Below are 14,723 nucleotides of genomic sequence, written 5' to 3'. Positions count from 1 at the left end.
CTGCCGTTTTATCTATCTCACTGCTTATTATTAATATTTTTCTATATTTGTATCTGCTTAATGCTTTTAATAAATAAATTGAAGGCTTTAAAAGTGCTTAACATGGGCCTGTTGATTATGACGTGCAGTGCTGTACCAATTGTATTTGAGAATGTTATTCAATTACCTTAGAATTTCTTTAGTTATCTAATTGAAGTCATGTGATGTGTGCAATTATACTTATTTTGTAGTAGTAATTCTGATTGCTTTGGCATTAATGTGGTGATTTAGCACCGAAAGCATCCCCTTAGATAAACCAGACACCAAATAAAGTTTTGTTGAATTATGTTATGTATATAGCAAAACTTATGAATTAAAACAGACACAATCAATCATCACAATAGAATATTTTAATACACACTAGACAGTTCATAAAATTGTATACATTAAAATATTATTAAAACAGAAGTTAAAATTATTTATAAGAATATATTCAAACAAATCTTAAAATTTTCTTAACTTACAAATCTTTTTTAACTAGAACAATTTATATAATACTAATAAATAACTGTACATGTCAATTAATAATAATTAAATTTTTAAAATTTCAGTTATGAACACCAAGAGAATTAATATTGGAATAATAATAAAAAAATAGTTTTTAAAAGAAGAATTATATTGGAATGACATACTTGATCTTAGATTGTTGATTGTCACAGAAATACAAACATTAAAGAAAAAGTTTATATTTTTATTTAATAAATCTGCTGCCTTATAAGTTTTACATCACACTAAAGAATAAAAAATTCGAAGGCAATTTTTATTATTGTTTTATATTAAATATCATTGTGATTAAGAAATTACTCATCGTTATTCAATATATTTGTGCTTTATGACAATTTTAGATATGTTGCATTTAAAAATAGAATTTATCACAACTCTTGCATACACACCAGAATGAAAAATTGCTTATGTTTTCAAATATAGTGGCTAAGCAATCACACAAGATAGTTTTAATAGCAACCACACAGAACAGTTTTCATTTGAATTTCCAAATTTAATAAGTTAAACTGTTAACAACAATGAAATTAAGTTTTATTTTCAAACTTGTACCTTGTGGTCTTTATAGATGTTACAACAATTAGGATGCAGTATAGCATTTTTCTTTTAATTTTTTAAATTCTCCAGTTCAAAGACTGCTGTAATATTAAGAATTTAAATAATAATCAAAATATTTAATAAGTAATGTTTAGAAACGTAATGAGACATTTATTAGTTTAAATAAGTTTTTATATTTAATGCCTATGTTAATTAAACTTTATGAATAAAATAATCAGTAAGATATGAATAAACTAAAATGCTCAACAAAGTTATGGGATAATTCAATATGTAACAAAAGCAGATGTATGATCCATAAATTTTCCCCAAAAAATAATAAGTATGAAACTGTGATATGAAATACAACAAAAAAAAACACAAGAAATTCTCTATAAAAAATAGTTTAAGGAGCATATCATGATATTAACAAGAGGCATGTATGTAAAAACTGGAGTGTTCTTGTTGATACTTTAATTTTTATTGTAACTTATTTCGTACTTCGTCAATTAAAGATTGCTAATGTAAGATATATTTTCTAGCCTGAAGAAGAAATATTTTAATCCCAAAATGCATTTCAAATAAAAATTTCCTTTGCCAACTGAACTTTGTCTCCTGATTAAAAGAGACTCGGTTATAAGATAAACTTGGGTTTACTATTTGATAGTCTTAATCGGAACACCAGTAGGCTTCCTGTATTTATTAAAAATTTAATTTAAATTTATGTACTGCACACCTGCAAAGCAAAAGATTATCGATAATAAAAAACAATAAAACAATCTCTAATAGGTTGTGTAATCCCTGTGAACTGTTATAACCATAGCTTATCCATGCAGCATTGATAAAATGAAATAATTCAGTTCTAGTGATATTCTTATCCACTACTTATAATGCATTATCCCTCAATTTTGTTGACCAGTTTATATTTGTTAGATGTTTTCATAATTTAAAAATTTTTTCGTAATTCAAAAAGAAAATAATTTTATAAAAAATTTTCAGTATTATAAATACACACATTACTTCTATATCGGAAAGACTATAAATATCTTATATTTAAATTATAATTATAAATTTGTTTAAAAAATGCATATTTTAAAATGTTAAAATTTATAAATTCATCTATATATTTCTGATATACTTATAAATTTTCTTTATGAATCAAATATGAAAGATTTAACAATGAAATTAAAAGTTATTTAATAAATCACATATAAAATTATTTTAAATTTTCACATGAATTTTTATATTTAAAAAACTGAACTACATTAACCTTAAATAACTATACACAATAAATAACATACAATACAAGGCACTTCAGCATTCATAAAATTAAATTATTTTGAACTGGTAATAAGCACATCAAAGCCAAAATGCACAAAATGCGTTTATTTTATGCATGCAGAACATAAACTATTTACAATATAAAGTCTTTTAAATCAGATAACTAAACTATAGAATATTTCAAATGACACCACATTTGAATCTTAAAAAAAGGGGGCTGATCATGCAAAGCATTATTTTTTTTTATCAGTATACTTAGTACCGTTCCCAGTGCTGGGAATCTGACGGTGAAATGACTTGATTGGCAGTAAATGGAGTCCCACTAATTGCTGTCATATTTTTAGTAGGTTCTTGAATATGAACTGTTTTCAATTCAATATTAGAACTAGATTTCCAGCCAGCTGACTCTTCTAAATTTTCTTTTTGTTCTTGATCTTCCTGTTTTTAATAAAAATTTCAGAAATGAAATCAAAACTAATAATTTTATTTGTAAAACAAAATTTATCTAATTTACCAAAAATAATTAAATTCAATAAAATAGCATGTTTAATATATTTTCAAGCATTTAATTAATTATTTAGTACAAAAAATACACATAACAAATTTTACAAAATATAAAAAAAAATTGTATTGTAAATGGTTTAAAGTCTGATAATTCAACCCCTCGATGTGGGTTCCTGTCCGTGGTGAGGGGACCTCCCAGAGATGGTTTAGTATCTCTTCTTTACCATCCCTGGGATCTGAACGCCCACCCATGTGTTTGCCGTGCGTGGTGTCCCATATGCCGGAAAGGGGGATCCTGGTAGTTGAGGGGCAACATATCGTCCCCAACACACTGCTTTGGCCCCTGCTTCGGATAAACGGGAGGCTCAAATCAGGCTCCGTTTGAGTCAATCGGCTGGTCGTTGAGTCATTCTTGACCTCGGCTTGGAGTCAACCGATCGATGCAGACCGGGCGGACACGTCAGACAAGATGTGCTCTTCTCAACTGTATTGTGAGGGTATAGCTCCTGGGAAACCCTGCTGTGACGGTCTATGGGAATCTCCCATGTGACGGCATCCTATTGTTGGGCCCCATGGTGAGTGGGATCACTAGGAGCTGAATATAATTTCTTAAATATGGATTCCAAACACCCAAAACAAGCAGAGACGAAACAAATGACCAAAGAAAAGACCTCCAGACAGCCTGCTTACTTAATAGTGCATGCAACTGGAGAAAAACCTCTTGCTAAGTGTTCTCCTTTTTTGATTCAAAAGCTATTTGAATCAACCATTGGGCATTTAAAAAAAATCCAAAAATTGAGGTCAGGGGACCTACTAGTAGAAACAGCCTCTCCTCAACAAACAACAAAGCTTTTGACAATGACGACTCTTGGAGACATGGGAATATCGGTCACACCACATGGAAGTTTGAACTCATCATGTGGTGTGATATCTGAATTCGACTTAATGTTTGAAGATGAGTCAGACATTCAGATCGGCCTCTTGGACCAAGGTGTCACTTCTGTCCGACGCATTTCGATCCGTCGAGACAGCAAGTTGATACCCACAAAACATTTAATTCTCACATTCAACAACCCAACATTGCCATCCTCTGTTACAGCAGGATATCTGCGCTGTGCAGTTCGTCCGTATATTCCAAATTCGCTGCGTTGCTTTAAATGCCAGCAATTCGGACATTCCCAGATCTCTTGTCGAGGCAAAAGCTTATGTGCACAGTGTGGAACTGAAGGTCACGAGAGTACCGAATGTAAAAGTACCCCCTGCTGTGTGAACTGCAACTTTGGTCATTTGTTTCATCCTGCCTACTCCCGAAAATGCCCTGCTTGGCAGAGAGAGAAAGAGATCCAGCGAGTGAAAACCATTAACAACCTACCATATCCAGAGGCTCGGCGCATGGTCACTTCAAGTGCACCACTTAAACAGAAGACATTTGCAGCTGTTTTGAAATCCACAAAGACATGTGGAGTTCAAACAGATATTTCTGTTTCTCCAAAAGAATCTCTCACTCGCCATGCAAAATGTCTACTGATCCAATCAAAAGAAACATCAGAAAAGGAGAATACAAAACAAAAAATACCCCTACCTAAAACAGGGGTAATAACGAGAAACCTGGGTTCTAAGAACCCATTAAACAAACAGAGAGTGAAAGCAGCTCTCTCTAAATCTAAAAAATCAGAGGCTCAGTCTGTGAGCAAGTTCTCTGATATCTCTGATGAAGAGAATAATGTGGAGGTTACAAAACCAATGTCACCTCCAAAAGAGAGACCCCCTGTTAAATTAAAGAGGGATACCCATGCAAAGAATGTTGCCTCAAGCACATAATGGATTATAAAATAATCCAATGGAACTGTTCTGGTTTCCGCAACAACTTTTCTGACGTTAAACACTTGACATCATCTACCTCATCACTCTGCGTGACACTCCAGGAAACACATCTAAAACCTGGAGAAAAAATTTCTTTAAAAGGATTTCATCTCTATCATAAGGATGATGATAGCCACACCCGCACCAGTGGAGGTGTGGCTATACTGGTTTCAAACCACATCCCTTCCTTACCAGTACAAATAACAACAGTGCTGCAAGCTGTGGCAGTCAGCATTTCAATTGGCGTTACTGTCACAGTTTGTTCCATATACTTGCCACCAGATGTCAGAGTCAATGAGGACGAATTGGATGACTTGGTCAAACAGCTGCCAACTCCATTCCTTTTACTGGGTGATTTCAATGGCCACAATCCAATGTGGGCAGTCACGATATCAATCGTCGAGGCAGAGCCATTGAAAGATTCATAGGTAATCACCAACTATATTTATTTAATACTGGAGAAGTGACGTACTTCCACGCCCCAACAAGAACATTCACTGCCATTGATCTATCCTTAGCAACCCCAAATCTGTTTTCAGCGTTTACATGGGAGGTTGGATCTAATCCACTTTCCAGTGACCACTTCCCAATATTTTTAAAATATTGAGGCAGAGAAAGCTGTGAAACAGCCCGTCCACCACGCTGGAAATTTGAAACGGCAGATTGGCCTGCATTTTCCTCTTTGGCTAACATCACTGAGGAAATGGTCAATACTGCTGACATCGATGATGCAGTCGAAGTTGTCACTTCCAGTATTATTCGGGCAGCCAAAAAAACAATGGGGAAAATGTCAACCAGATATCCAAAACATCTGAAACCACGGTGGGATCACAGGAAAAGCATCAAAAGCAGTCTGGGATAAAATCCATATAATTAATGGGAAATATGCTTCTCATTCTCTGTCCATGTTGGAAAGTAATGGCACAATAATTAGTGATATAAAAGGTATTGCTGATTTGTTGGGTAAAACATTTTCGTTTTCTTCCAGCAATATTATGTATACAACAAATTTTCAGGCTTATAAAGTCCAAACTGAAAAAAAATATTTAAACTTCCACTCTCCATCTAATGAGGAATATAATGTGCCATTCAGCAGAATAGAACTATGTACAGCAATCTCTCGCTCGGGGAATACTGCTGTAGGCCCGGATAAAATCCATTACAGCATGATTAAAAATCTGTCAGACAATTCCCTTAGTAACCTTCTGAATCTGTTAAACAGAATGTGGACAGAACATATTTACCCTGACTCTTGGAGGCTATCAATTATTATTCCCATTCCCAAGCCAGGTAAAGACCGCAAGAATCCCTCTAATTATAAACCAATTTCTCTGACTAGTTGTCTCTGCAAACTTTTCGAGAGAATGGTAAACAGACGCCTGATGTTCCTCCTAGAGGAGAAGAACTACTTTTCACCACATCAGAGTGGATTTCATAGGAACAGAAGTACCACAGACAATCTAGTAAACCTTGAAACATCCATACGCGAAGTGTTTGTTAGGCGACAGCACTTAGTGTCTGTGTTTTTCGATATAGAGAAGGCCTATGATCGCTGCTGGCGATACGGGAATACTCCATGATCTGCACAAATTCAGATTGAGGGGTAATTTGCCAATCTTTATTAAAAACTTCTTGCAGAATCGAAGATTTCAAGTTAGGATTGGCAACACTTTATCTAGGCTTTTCACACAAGAAGAAGGTGTTCCTCAAGGTTGTATTTTGAGTGTGACTCTGTTCCTAATCAAAATTAATAGCATAGCTAAGTGTCTTCCTTCCAGTGTGAAACACTCTCTGTACGTGGATGACTTTCAGATCTCCTGTCAGTCTAGTAACATGAGTTTTATTGAAAGACAACTGCAAACCTCTTTAAATCAGATAGACAATTGGTCCAAGATCAATGGTTTTACTTTTAATGCAGAGAAGACCTTGTGCATCCACTTTTGCCGAAGGCGTGGTTTGCACCTGGACCCTGAAATTCACCTAAATGGGGTTAAAATCCCAATGGTTAACGAAGCGAAATTTTTGGGTGTCGTGTTTGACCATAAATTGACATTCTTGCCACACTTGTGCAATTTGAAGAGTAAATGTTTAAAAGCTCTAAACCTTTTAAAGGTATTATGCTGCTCATTCTAGGGAGCAGACAAATGTTCAATGCTCAGAATATATAGAGCCCTTGTTCGCTCTAAGCTTGATTATGGATGTATTGTGTATGGCTCTGCGCGAGAATCTACTCTTCGGATGCTGGATCCAATCCACCATCAAGCATTGCGTTTGTGCACTGGTGCATTTCGAACTTCTCCTGTTCAAAGTCTGTACGTAGATGCTTATGAGCCTCCACTATCTCTCAGGAGAGAACAGTTGTCTTTGTTCTATTACATTAAACAGAAATCTCTGGCTAAACCTTCAGTTTATTGTAGAGTATCAGATACTCAGCTGAAAAGATTATTTACAGCTCGCCCAAGTTGTGTCCCTACATTTGACATTAGAATGGAGAATGTAAGCAGCACGATTGATTTGGACACAAGCAACATTTCACAGGCCGAGGTCGATAATATATCACCTTGGTCAACTCCTGTGATTAATGTTGACTTTAGCTTAAAGCAGTTTCCTAAAGAATCCACCCCGGACTACATCTATAGGCAGCACTTTGCAGAAATTCAACACCACGACAGGAATTTAATTCCTATTTATACTGATGGATCGAAATCGGTTGATTACATTGGCTCAGCCTTCGTCTGCCAGGATGAGATCGTGGCAGAACAAATTGCATTGAATTCTTCCATCTTTACTGCAGAGTTGCAGGCTATTTATCTAGCCTTAAAATATGTAATTAGGAAAGGTCATTGTCGCTGTGTTATTTACACTGACTCAGTTAGTGCACTTCAGGCTTTGATCTCACATGAACCTAGTTCTCACTCTATAGTGATTAAAATTTGCAAACTGTTTTGCCATCTTATTGCGAGTAATATTTTTGTAAAATTCTGTTGGGTCCCAGGCCATGTAGGTATAAAAGGGAATGAAGCAGCTGACGCAGCTGCAAAGTCAGCAAGTCCTTCTCAGCATACAATGTTTATGGAAGGAGGTGACTTGAAGCTAGTCGTTAAAAAATGACTAGCAGAGAGATGGCAAAATGTGTGGAACAAACAAGTCCACAATAAACTTTACGAGATCAAACCTATAATAGAAAATTGGACACACAACAAACAGTACGATAGGAGATCTGAAGTCATTCTTACTCGTCTGAGGGTCGGACATATTCAGCTGACTCATCAATAACTTTTGAAGGGTGATGAGCAGCCAGTATGCCAGTATTGCAACTGTACTGTAAGTGTTAAACACATACTTTGCAACTGTGTTGCCTTTGACCAGAGTCGTAGACAGCATTTCAGAAATGCAAGTTTGAGAGAGATTTTGGGCCAGAGGCCAAATCTTGATAAGATACTGAACTTTTTGAAAGTTATAAATATTAATAGAGAGATTTAAATTAACTAATTTATTTATTCATTAATATACTTATATTTATCTTGTTGTTCTGTTTATTTGCACTTGTTTATGTTATATATATTTAGTTACGTATAATTTCACTATTTATCATGGCGCAGCATAGCCTATATGGCTCTTGTGCCAAAAAACTCGAACCAACCAACCTGATAATTCAAATTTTCAGTTCAATTAAATTTTATAGAAAAGATTGTCATTTATCCATAGTTATTAACATTATATTACATACATTAAATTTCAAATTGTAAACTTTTTGGCTAATTCAAACAAAAATCATTTGCACTACACATTATAACTAATGCCTACTATGTAAACATGAGAAAGTTGGCTTGATTAAACGGCCTAGTTGATCTTTCTAGCCATACACATCTTATTGTAAATCTTCCTGTTTTTAATCTCAATAGATTTTTCTTAAATGTTAACTATCATTGTCCTAGAGCTCAATTAACATTTTACAACATTTCTATTCAGTTTTAGTACACTTGATATGTTTGGATTGTTCATAATCATAAATCAAATTAGATTTTAAAACAATTCCTTTATATAATTTTAAAAATTATTTGTAATTCAATGCAAAAAATGATGTTATTCATTTTACCTATTATTAACAATGACATATTGATTACTGTATTTACTCTAATATAAGATGACTTGGCATATAGGACGAGGTGAGACTTTAAAAATCAAAATACAGAAAATTAGATTTATTAATACAATTCTAATTTTATTTTGTTTAATCACAAGTAAAATATCAAATGAACATAAATGCACACATTGTCCCACAAAAATTACTAGCATTTTAAAGTTTATGGAAAAATCTTGTAAAATTGACAACACAATTTGTTCACATAAAGCTGGACAATCGGAAACCAGTTTTTTTTTCTAATTCTTAACAGTCTAATCCACTCTCTGTCGATTACACTTATGAGTTTCTCCGAATTCTGATTTCTGAATAAACATCTGTTTTCACGTGAGAATGGACTAAAATTTATATTGTGCTCCCATGTGATTTTGGAATTTCAATCTGGAATTCAATTCAAAAGCTTTACTTTTCCAATTGCTATTCATCTTTATATACAAGAATGATTCAAACGACCCAGATAAAATACTTATGTTTTTAAATACAAGAGAGTAAGCATCTGGTTAAAAAATGCAAATACACAGTTCACAAAAATTATTTGCAAAAACGCAAAAAATCTTTTGCTTGCGCATATAGGATGACCTAGGAATTTGAAGCTGTGATAAATGAACAAAAACCTCGTCTTATATGCGAGTAAATACGATATTTTATAAACATTGATCCAGTCACCAAATGTATTTTTGAACTGTAAGCGAGGATTGAAAACATTGTTGATATCCCTTAAAGAAAGTCAAAAAGATTTGAAAAGCAAACCGATCCAGTCTTTGATTCTTAGCTTCTTTTTAAAAGTTATGATGTTCCTTAACTAATTTAAAAAGTTTAATATTTTTTTCATTTTTTTACAATTTACAAACTTTATGATATAATATATTATGTTTAATGTAAAATTAATTTTATTATAAAATATATATGTGAGGTTACAGACGAGGTCCGTAAATCACGAAATTCTTGCATTTAAATCATGACAATAGATTATATAGGAGAGAGAGAGAAAAAGAAAAAACTCTTGATCTAGACATCGCAACGCAAAATGTAAACAACGAGTATCGGAACACGTGCCAAAACACGTGTTAAAAACGATCCATCTATGTCAAACGGAAGAGTTGAACTCTGACGCGAAAGTCCATAAATAAATGGAATTATGACATAAAGACTCATAAATAGGTGAAAGTCTGACTCGAGTGCTCATAAATAGTCGATCTAAGAAAACAACTTCGGAAGGGGGGGACAGTTTAATAGATAGAAAACCATCGCGCTTGAATCGTAAAGGTTCTTAGATGACAGAAATTGCAATTAACAGACTAAATTATGAGTTCGAGTTATGTAAATCTGTCAACAGTCTCCGAACACAATGGTCAAAAAGACGCCAGATGGACACTCCGAATCGGATCTTTTCCATGACCCGGGTCGTCCCGAGTTTCGCCTAGAAACAAAGGGGAGACCAATCGGAAAACAGGAAAGGGGATGATGGGCCAATCGGAAATTAGAATAGCGAGCGAAGAACTATAAAAACCTGGGATCTCAAAGGTCAAGAGAGTCTCCTCCGCATCCAGCAAAGAGCCGTGATCTGTGTTGTGTTGTGTCACCGCCAACAACGTAGGACGCCTCAGCACCTTTGCGAGCAGCTGTCCAGCGATCTCATCTCGTCCGCCCTGAGGCTTCAACGGAAGGGAAATCCTCGCCTCTCGGAAGGACTGTAGAGAAGTGGACTGTCAATTGTGGATGTAAGTATATATGTTATCCAATAAAAGGGGTTCCTTATGTAAAATAAGGAACCCCGTTTATTGGAAGTCCCTCCGTGGGAGTACGAATGGTACGGAGGAAACGTCCCTCCGCGGTATCAGGGCAGGTGGGGAGCGAAGAGTGACGCTCCCGATTGGGTAGTCCCCACACGAAATGTGTCGGGCCCCTTTCAAATTAGTCAGTCAGGGCAGATACCCTTTTATCAGGCGCGATTCGGGCAATTTGAACCCGGAAGTAGCGGGCATTTTGCACCCTTTCCCTTTTATCCACCGCGTTATGGTCATGGTGGTACAGGAGGTGGCTTCGATACCGAACGAACGCCAACCAACGCGACCCCCTCTAGATTTTTAGCATTACCCGCACCAGAACATGGCTCATCAGAAAATAAGCAGCCACGAGAATTAGATAGAGTCACTTCGGTACAATTTCGAGAAAGAAATCATAATGTAGAACGAATACGAGAAGGCCCTGTTCCAACTCCATTCGCGGGAATAAACGAATCGAAAGGTAGAGACTTGCCTCCCTGTACGATGATTTGCGAGATCGAGGATAGGGAAGTACGGTTGACAATAGACACCGGCGCAGCCGTTACCCTAATATCTCGAACCCTTTTCCCCAACATAGAACTATTACCGCGAGCCGAAACGAGAACGGTAGAATTAGTTAGCGTTACCGGCCACGTCATAGAGACGATCGGGAAGTTTAGATTAAAATTCAGAATCGGACGATTAGTCTTTTATCATGATTGTTATTTGGTAAGACCCGAAATCACCGAGCCGAACGACGGAATTTTTGGTAGAGACATTATCGAACTATATGACGTCACAATTTCGGTTAGGAACGCGACACTTAGCTTTCCCTCAGGCGATATCGTGTCCTTTTGGGGTTTAGCTGAGTTAAAGGAAACTGCCGACCATCCTAGTTTAAAGAGATCTATCGGAAATTGTCAGAAGCAGATTGACGCAAATACACGTGCATCGGCAGGAAACGATTTAGATTTAACTTTAATTAGTGAAAACGAGAATAAAACTAGAAAAAACGCAGAAAAGAAAAAGATCAAACGCGCACAAAAAAATAAGCGAAAAATAGGGAAGAAGCCAAAACAAACAATCGTTAATAGCTTAGAGCAGGGAGAAGACAACTCTCCTAAGGAGGTGACGATAGCGGACGACTACGTCATTCCCCCGCGGTCTGAGGTCATTGTGGAGGGGAAGGTCCACTCTTCGGTGACTCATCAAGTGGGAGTGGTTGAACCAACAATCCCCGACAGTGAGGGAGTGTTTATTGCTTGTACGTTAGTCAAAATACAGAAGCATGGAAAAGTACCCGTTAGGATAATGAACGTAAAGACACAACCCGTTAAAATTAAAAAGGGGAGTAAAATAGGAACATTTCTTTTAGCAGAAGAAGAAACAAAGGAAGATGCAAAGCAGAATAAAACAACGCGATTAAATGAAACAGAGTTAACAAGAGCTCAATTTGCGAATTTATTCGATTTTAGCGAAGTAGGAGAGGATAAGCTGACCCCTTTGTTAGATTTATTATACAGATACAGACAAGTATTCGCGAAAGACGATTACGATCTAGGCTATTGTGATTTAGTAGAGCACAAAATAGACACTGGAAACAGCCCCCCTATTTGTCGTGCCCCATACCGAATTCCATACGCGCAACGGGAAATAATGGATGAGATAGTGGAAAATATGATCAAAAATGGCGTAGTTGAACCGTCCAGCTCCCCCTGGTCGGCACCTGCGTTATTAGTCGCTAAAAAGCCCCAAGGTTACAGATTAGTGGTGGATTATAGACAATTAAATAAACTTACCAAGGTAGACCCATACCCGTTGCCCCATATCCAGGAGTCATTGAGTTTGCTGGGAAAATCGCGATACTTTTCCTCCATGGATACTTTAAGCGGATTTTGGCAGTTGCCTTTGAGCCCCGAATCGAAAGAAAAGACGGGGTTTAGTACTCCCTCGGGGCACTACCAATACAATCGGATGCCAATGGGCGTTACCTGTGCCCCAGCGACATTCCAAAGATGTGCGGATTTAATATTAAGCGGTCTGAAGAACAAAATTTGCCTCGTCTACATGGACGACATTTTGATATTTAGTCCAGACTTCGAAACTCACTTAGAACGGATGGAAATTGTCCTTCGGCGCCTGGCAAAGGCAGGTCTGAAGTTGAAGCCCCGAAAATGCCAGCTGCTGAGGCAGCGAATAAAGTTTTTAGGGCACGAAGTGTCGGAAGATGGTATCCGACCCGACCCGTCTAAGATCGAGTGCGTTAGAAATTTCCCCCAACCTCAGAACGAGCGAGATGTTAGAGCATTCCTGGGACTGACAGGGTACTATAGACGTCACATTTCGCAATATGCAAAAATTTCAAAGCCCCTTTCGGACTTACTTAAGAACGATGTAAAGTTCCGCTGGGCCGAGGAACACAAATCCGCGTTCGAAAAATTAAAGGAAATTTTGATAACTGCACCCCTGTTAAGATCCCCAGATTTTAGCCGTCCTTTTGTGTTAGCAACAGATGCCTCAAACACCGCGATAGGCGCTGTGTTATCACAGGAAGATGAACGGGGAGAACTCCCAGTGGCATATGCTAGCAGACTGTTAAAGGCCTCGGAAAGAAATTACAGTACCACAGAAAAGGAATGCTTGGCCGTGATTTGGTCAATTAAACATTTCAGACCTTATCTTTATGGAAGGAAATTTACAATTATTACAGATCATAGACCTCTTAGATGGCTCATCAACGTTAAGGACGAAAGTTCGAGACTTAGTCGTTGGAATTTAGCACTACAAGAATACCAATTTGAGATAATTCACAAACCAGGAAAAGCCCATACAAATGCAGACGCGTTAAGCCGAATGCCCGTAGCAAAGATCTGCGAAATGCAACCCATATACAGTAAAATGCAAATAAAAGAACAACAGAGGAAGGATCCCTTTTGTAAACAGGTCAGGCAACAATTAACGGGAAACCCATCCTCACAGGAAACAAACCTAGATGCTGCAAATTTTTATTTGGATGCAGATCAAACCCTTTATCATAGGAAAACGATCCCGGAAAGGAATGAGACTTGGGATAGATTAGTAATTCCCCAAATAATGATAGAATACATTTTAAAATTATTTCACGACATTCCTAGTTCAGGACATTTAGGTGCTAAAAAGATGCGGAAGAAATTACAAAAACAGTTTTACTGGCCCGAAATGAACAAACATATCACGCATTACCGTGACAGTTGTCAGGAATGCGCGATGAGGAGAAGGCCCCTGCATGGTCATCAAGCACCTTTGCAGACGTTTCCTAAAATATCGAGACTTTTTGAGCGTACTGCATTAGACATTCAGGGTCCACTCCCTACTACTTATAACGGAAACAAATACCTATTGGTTTTTGTCGACCACTTTTCTAGATGGGCAGAAGCGATCCCTTTGCCCGACGTTACCGCTAAAACCGTGGCAAAGGCGTTCGTAACACAAATTATTCTAAAGCATTCGGTCCCAAAACAGTTACTTACCGATAGAGGATCCAACTTTGTGTCCAAGGTAATGAAGGAAGTCTGCGAATTGTTGCACGTGGAAAGGCTCCTTACGACAGCGTACCATCCCCAATGTAATGGAATGGTCGAGCGCCTTAATAAAACCCTAATAGATATCCTGACTCATTACGTCGACGCGGATCAGCGCAATTGGGATGAAATGATCCCCTATGCTCTTTTCGCATACAATACTACTACGCATTCGAGTACGAATGAAACCCCCTTCTTCCTTTTGTATGGACGCGATCCGACTTACCCCTTTGACATCGTTACCGAGCCCAATAGACCCCAACATGACGTAAGCGAAAATTATGCGAGCGAACTAAGAGCGAGACTAGCTTTAGCTCATAAAATAGCCCAAGAACACGCGGAAAAAGCCGCGAACGATAGGAACTCCTATCATCAGCGTAAGCATAAGCCGTACAAATTTGCCATAGGTGATAGAGTCTTCGTCAATGAAGTAGCTATCCCAGTAGGATTAAAACGAAAATTAGCCCCGCGATGGCACGGTCCCTATAGAATAATTGCTGAAACAAGTCCTGTAGATTTTATAGTCCAGCA

At 37.1% G+C, this 14,723-nt stretch overlaps 1 protein-coding gene across 1 annotated transcript in view; it reads right to left on the bottom strand.

The window, feature by feature from the left end:
• Positions 1 to 370: 370 nt before the first annotated feature.
• LOC136989634 (protein FAM177A1) overlaps positions 371 to 14,723 on the bottom strand; it is a 31,320-nt gene continuing 16,967 nt past the window's right edge. Inside the window, exons 5-6 of the mRNA XM_067287861.1 lie at positions 2,618 to 2,793; positions 371 to 1,178 (exon numbers count right to left, since the gene is read on the bottom strand). Of these exons, the coding sequence (XP_067143962.1) occupies positions 1,169 to 1,178; positions 2,618 to 2,793 (186 nt within the window). The 3' untranslated portion in view covers positions 371 to 1,168. The remainder of the gene's footprint in view (positions 1,179 to 2,617; positions 2,794 to 14,723) is intronic.

This window comes from Centruroides vittatus, unplaced genomic scaffold, assembly GCF_030686945.1.
Source record: "Centruroides vittatus isolate TY-2023 unplaced genomic scaffold, ASM3068694v2 scaffold_712, whole genome shotgun sequence".
Classification (NCBI taxonomy): Eukaryota; Metazoa; Arthropoda; class Arachnida; order Scorpiones; family Buthidae; genus Centruroides; species Centruroides vittatus.
This window is presented reverse-complemented; position numbering and strand designations above follow the sequence as displayed.